Source organism: Nicotiana tabacum, chromosome 6, assembly GCF_000715075.1.
Source record: "Nicotiana tabacum cultivar K326 chromosome 6, ASM71507v2, whole genome shotgun sequence".
In the NCBI taxonomy this organism is placed as follows: Eukaryota; Viridiplantae; Streptophyta; class Magnoliopsida; order Solanales; family Solanaceae; genus Nicotiana; species Nicotiana tabacum.
This window is the reverse complement of record NC_134085.1, coordinates 174122503-174129414: the sequence shown is the minus strand read 5'-3', so window position 1 is coordinate 174129414 and position 6912 is coordinate 174122503. Positions and strand designations below refer to the sequence as shown.

Sequence of the window (6912 nt, the reverse complement as noted above, 5' to 3'; positions counted from 1 at the left end):
TTTAAGAGCTTTAAGAAGTGAATCTATATATAAGCACATAAATGTGATTGTCCCTCACCAATGAGGGACAAAGTGCAAGACAAAAGTTCACTTCTTCAAATTTTTATTTTCCCTCCATTTTATTTCCCTCCATTTCCAATTCATACTTCTTCTCTTTTAAAGCCCAATGGCTTAAAGTCCAACAATTTCTTATGTTAATTTTTATGGATTTCTTTGAAACAAGTGATATAACTAAAATACAATTGCAGCAAACTGCAAAACCTCCCCAACACCAAAGAGGGCAAGAAGCATTATGTATTAACAAATTAAAATCATGACAAGTGAGATGCTTGTTATCTTACCTTTTCTACATGCTTACATGTATACCACATTGACCTCAATAGTCTCTTTAGACAAGCTAATTAAGTTCTCTGGTTCCATAATTTGTTAAGCTGCTGGTTAGCTGTTACTCATGTCCTAATTAGGAGAAAACTGTTTCAGTTTTGCGGAATAGGACACTTCATGCAAAAAGTAGTGCATGATCTTTGCATTTAAGGTTTTCGATTTTAATGTTTTGGGCCCGGCTGAAGTACACCCTTTTTATAAGAGATTCTGATGTATTCCTTTAGTTCACTTTTCGTTGTCCATGTTGGACTTTTCATGCCCCTTAAAAATAATAAATAAAATAATAGTTTACAATTTTACCCATAATAATAATAATAATAATAGCATTTCCACAAAAATCTTGAGAAATGATTTGAGGAATGAGTAGTTAATGATAAGGGTAAAACATGAAAAATAATTGTCTTTCTCTTGATTTAGTATAGTGGATAAGTAAAAGTGAAAATATATTTTTAGTATAGTGAACAAGTAAAAGTAAATGGATGGAGTATAATATATGGCTAGTTCTAATATATATAGTTGATTTTCTAGAAGAGCTCTGAGTATTTTAAGATTAGATTGTGACTTGTTGAGATTAGTAATGATTGTGGTGGTTAAGCTTCATTAGTTGTAATTAACTTACCTTAGAGTAGAGTTAGTGTAACTCAAGTTAGTTTTAGTTTTAACTCTAGTTAAGGATTAGAGTTGATTTTATATACTTGCATGTACAGATACTGAGAATGAATGAATCAATACAGCTTTTTCTTCCTCTGAAATATCGAACCACTTTTCTTATCTCTAAAGTCTAGATCTATAGCTTCTTATCCACGGCAAGTCTCCATGGTTAGCTGATTTCTTCATGGTATCAGAGCCACACGGCCATTAGTGTGGTCTTAATTTCATCCTCAATTTAGATTTCACAAAGCTCACTTGAAGGATTCGATAATACTGAACCAGAGAAGTTAGGTCATAATCATCCACTCTTCCTGAATTCCAAGGATAATTCAGGAGCTGTTTTGACTTCATTGCAACTAAGAGGACCAGAAAACTACTCTGTGTGGAGTCGGGCAATGCGAATTGCAATTCTAGGTCGAAACAAACTGGGTTTCATCGACGGGACATGCAAAAAGGAGAATTACGGTACGAATCTCATTGATCTCTGGGAACGATGTAATGCAATTATTTTATCCTGGTTGATGAACTGTGTTTCACCAGAATTGTTGAGTGGATTGGTGTATTTCTCGAATGCTAGTGAAGTTTGGGATGATTTGAAGGAGCGTTTTGACAAAGTTGATTGTTCTAGGATTTTTCAGATCCATAGAGAAATTGCTACACCTAGGCAAGGCACTAGCTCAATTTCTACTTATTTCTCAAAATTAAGAGTACTTTGGGCAGAGTTTGACAGTTTGGCACCAATTCCTGGTCGTGATGTTGCAAATTCTCGTGACTTTGTTCAGTTTATGGAGCGTCAAAAGCTTTTACAATTTCTGATGGGACTTATTGAGTCTTACGAACAAGCTCGTAGTCAACTCTTGATGATGGTTCCAGTGCCATCAGTGAACAAGGCATATTCTATGCTAATGGAACGTGAAAGCCAAAGACTATGGCAAGTGTTTCTGCTAACATGGATAATGCTGAAATGATATCATTGATGGCTAATAGGGCTAGAAATCAACAGAAAATAAGGAAGAATTACAACCTCTTCTGTGATTTTTGCAAAATGAAGGGACATACTAAAGAAGTTTGTTACAAAATAGTGCGGTATCCAAATGATAACAAGTTTAGGAAGAAGTACAACACACAAATAGCAGCTAACATAGCAGTTGAACAAACTGCACCTGCAGGATGCATGCCAACTCCTACTGCACAAACCTTCACTCCAGAATAGTACCAGCAGATTTTGCAACTTCAAAATAGCAAGCCTACAGAGATCACAGCTAATGCAGCAAATCTTGAGTCAGGTAATATCACATGTCTCATGATTTTTTTGAATCAGGAAGACTGGATTGTAGACAGTGGAGCCTCCAATCACATGACTTCAATGATTGACTTATTGAATAATACAACTCCATTAAACATTAGTAGCTCAGTTCACCTACCAAATGGAAATCTAGCTAAAATTACTCATAGAGGATCAGCTAATATTCTCAAGGATTGCAAGATTAGTGATGTGCTTCATGTTCCACATTTTAAATTTAACCTACTGTCGGTTTCAAAACTTACTAAGGAGTTACAATGCTTGGTTGCATTTTTTCCTGATCTATGTGTGTTTCACGACCTCTACACTGGCAAGGTGTTGGGGATTGGTAGTGAAGTTAATGGGCTATACATTATTAGGAGTTGTCTTCATGAGAAACAATCATCTACACCAAATGTAAATACCAAAACTATGCAGATTTCAACACAGAATAAGCAGAGCTCAATAAACCTAGAGGTCTGGCATCAAAGACTTGGACATATGCCTATGGAAGCTATTAAGAAAATTGTCAAGCTCAAACAACATTTCATAAAAGAAAGATCAGAGACTATATGTTTTGATTGTTCTGTTTGTCCATTAGTCAGGCAAACTAAGTTGCCATTTCCTGTCAGTACTAGTAGAGCAAAGAGTTCATTTGACCTTTTGCATGCAGATGTATGGGGGCCTTACAGGGTGCCTACATATGACAATAAAAGATTTTTTCTTACTGTTGTTGATGACTTCTCTAAAACCACTTGGTTATTTCTGATGAATGCCAAAGATGAAACATATTAGTTGATGAAAGGACTGATTTCCATGATTCACACACAATTTAATTATTTTGTTAGAGCTATAAGAACAGACAATGGATCAGAATTTGTTAATTCAAATGTGAAACACTTCTTAGAGTCACAGAGAATTATTCATCAAACGACATGTGTGTACACTCCACAATAGAATGGTGTTGTGGAGAGGAAACATAGATATATTCTAGAAGTGGCAAGAGCCTTAAGATTCCAAGCTGCCATCCCTCTAAGATTTTGGGGTGAGTGTGTTCTTACAACAGTACATATCATAAAAAGGTTACCCTCTACAGTTCTAAGGGGTAAATCTCCATATGAAAAGCTGTTTAATACTGAACCTTCTTTAGACCATATGAGAGTGTTTGGCTGTCTATGTTATGTTGTGAATGTTAAGAGGCAAGATAAGTTCTTAGCCAGAGCTTTACCTGCAGTGTTTATGGGGTACACTCCAACTAAAAATGGCTACAAATTGTATGATTTGCAATCTAAACAGTTTATTGTTAGCAGGGATGTTGTCTTTAAGGAACATATATTTCCTTTTAGACAAATGAAGCTATCACATGTTCCATTCTTTCCACTACTTGAGCCAACTGATATATCAAGTACTTCAGACATATTGTGTAAAGATTTAGCACCTGATCATAATGCAGACCATGATAATGATGCTGAACAAAGGAATGAACCAATCCCTAAAAAGCCAGATACTCCACCTGGCACTACTCCTGTACCTGATGTTGATAGTATTGCTCTTGATGTTGTACCACAATTGCAAACTGAGTCTTCACATTTGCAAGATATGAATGATGCACTACCAATTGCAGTCAGAAAGCATCCCAGAACTACAGGGCCACCAAAATGGCTGCAGGACTTTGTGTCCACATCTTATGCATATCATATGTCAGACTACCTGACCTATGATAGGTTATCTCCTTCTTATGTTAGATGTTTGTCAGCTCAATCCTCTATAGTTGAGCCCAAGCATTATCATGAAGCTTCAAAATATGCAAGGTGGGTAGCTGCTATGCAACAAAAAGTCACAGCTTTAGAAGAAAACAATACATGAGATGTTGTTGATCTGCCTGCACACAAAGTTCCTATAGGATGCAAATGGGTATATAAAGTGAAGTATCATGCTAATGGTAAGGTGGAGAGACTCAAAGCTAAACTTGTAGCCAAAGGTTTCAGCCAAAAGGAAGCCTAGATTACAAGGAAACATTTTCACCTATGGCCAAGATGGTCACTGTTAGATCAGTTATAGCAGTAGCAGCCTCTAAACATTGGCACATTTATCAAATGGATGTGTACAATGCATTCTTGCAAGGTGACTTATTTGAAGACGTGCACATGCAGCTACTACAAGGGTACAACATCAAGGGGGAGTCCAGGAACAAGGTGTGCAAGCTAAAGAAATCACTCTATGGATTGAAGCAGGCTTCAAGGCAATGAAACTTGAAGTTGATAGAAGCCCTTAGAGATTTGGGATTTGTTCAAAGTCACTTTGACTACTCTTTGTTCACACAACAGAGAGGGTCAGCTTTGGTTGTCATTCTAGTTTATGTAGATGACCTCCTAGTCACAGGAAATGATCCTAGCCTAATTCAGTCTGCTAGGGAAAATCTGCAAAAGAAGTTCAAAATGAAAGATTTGGGGGAGCTCAGATTCTTTTTGGGCATAGAGTTTGCTTGCAGCAAGGCTGGCATTCTGATGAATCAGAGGAAATATGCACTTGACCTAATAGCTGATTCTGGGCTAGGGGGAGCTAAGCCAGCATCCATTCCATTAGAGTGCAATCAAAGGCTGACTACAGCAAAATTTGATGAAGTTGTCTTGGGTTCTGAGGATGTTACAAATGCAGGAGTGAAGGACAATGTGTTACCTGATCCTGAACCTTATCAAAGGTTAGTGGGCAAGTTGCTATACTTGACTATGACAAGGCCTGATATAGCCTATGTTGTTCTGGTTCTCAGTCAGTTTATGCATAAACCTAAGAGATCACATATGGATGCAGCATTGAGGGTGATCAGATATGTCAAAAATGCACCAGGATTAGGACTATTGATGCCTTCACAACAGTCTAAAAGCTTGGTTGCATTTTGTGACTCAGACTGGGCTTCTTGTCCCCAGTCCAGGAAATCAGTTACAGGGTATCTGGTCAAATTTGGAAATTCTTTGATATCGTGGAAGTCTAAGAAACAAAACACAGTCTCCAGAAGTTCAGCAGAAGTAGAGTTCAGAAGTATGGCCTCCACAGTGGCAGAAGTGTCATGGTTAGTAGGACTATTCAAAGAGTTGGGAATCCAGATTCAACTGCCTATTCCCTTGCATTGTGACAGTAAAACAGCTATCCAGATAGTTGCAAATCTCATTTTTCATGAGCGGACAAAACACATTGACATTGATTGTCATTTTGTGTGAGAAAAGCTGCAGCAAGGCCTTATCCAGACTCATCACATTAACACCAAATTGTAATTGGCAGACATACTTACTAAAGATCTAGGGAAGGTCCGACGCTATTCTTTGCTTAGCAAGCTGGGGGTTGAAAATTTGTTCATACCCCTCAGCTTGAGGGGGAGTGTTGAGATTAGTAATGATTGTGGTGGTTAAGCTTCATTAGTTAGTTAGATTAGTTGTAACTAACTTACCTTAGACTAGAGTTAGTGTAACTCAAGTTAGTTTTAGTTTTAACTCTAGTTAAGGATTAGAGTTGATTTTATATATTTGCATGTACAGATACTGAAAACCAACTTCATCAATACAACTTCTTCTTCCTCTGAAATATCGAACCACTTTTCTTCTCTCTATAGTCTAGATCTACAGCTTCTCATCCATGGCAAGTCTCCATGGTTAGCTGATTTCTTCATGACTACGTACAGTTAGTAATAGATTAATGGTGTTTAGTACGAAGAATAATATTTTCAGAAGAAACTTTATTTTACTTGTGGGATTACATTGAATATGTTGTTGTTGTTTGTTGTAAACTTTATGTTACTATCAAACACTTTCTAAAATTTAGAAATCATTTTAGATTGTTTATTGGAGAAAAACATGAGCAAGGAAAGTTATTTTCAAGAGGTCGGTTGCCAGGAAAATGATATTTTTTGAAGAAAAAAACCTGGAAAATATTCTTCTTCATGCCTTGTCATGTACGTAATTAAGTATTATGTTGCTATTAGTGTTTGGTAAGGGTGGGTGGGTGGGGGTCATGATATAATTACCGAGAACAAATTTTATAAAATAGTCATGGTTTAATGAATTTTAGGAATCAGCCATACTCATTATGTTATTCTAGAAACTTCAGTTATACAGAGAACATGGATGAATGAACACAAATTCAAAGATCAACAAAAGGAGGGACAATTGGTCCAGAAACTTGGTAGTAATATATAATTATGTATACGACATAGTAGTCTGGTATCTAATATCAATGATTAATTAGTCATTAAGGTAAACCTTAACCACGATAAGAATTATATAATTAGGAAGTTGCAATTTCTTAATCCCAACTTGATGGTGATTTTGTGCCTGACACACATTGATAATTCTCCATTAAGATTGGATCTCCCTAATCTCGTATTTAATTATAATTACTCCATGTTTAAACAAAAACTCTCTGGACTAATTGCTTTATGCATGCCTCGTACGTGGAAACACTTTCTTCTTTTACAACCTTAACCCAGGAACGATTCCTTAATCCAACACAATCGCAATGACACAAATAAATATATAATACAGACATGCAATTTGTTTTAAATTATTCAAAAACCCCTAATTATTACAACATCAACAAATTAA

At 36.4% G+C, this 6912-nt stretch overlaps 1 protein-coding gene across 1 annotated transcript; it reads left to right on the top strand.

The window, feature by feature from the left end:
• Positions 1-3472: 3472 nt before the first annotated feature.
• On the top strand, positions 3473-4183 carry LOC107801308 (uncharacterized). Its single transcript, XM_016624617.1, has one exon. It carries the CDS (start codon positions 3473-3475, stop codon positions 4181-4183), a length of 711 nt encoding a protein of 236 aa, XP_016480103.1.
• The last annotated feature ends 2729 nt before the right edge of the window (positions 4184-6912 follow it).

What these genes read in the sequence shown, in the direction of transcription:
- LOC107801308 (XM_016624617.1), top strand. Translation starts at nt 3,473, where the DNA reads ATGAGAGTGTTTGGCTGTCTATGTTATGTTGTGAATGTTAAGAGGCAA.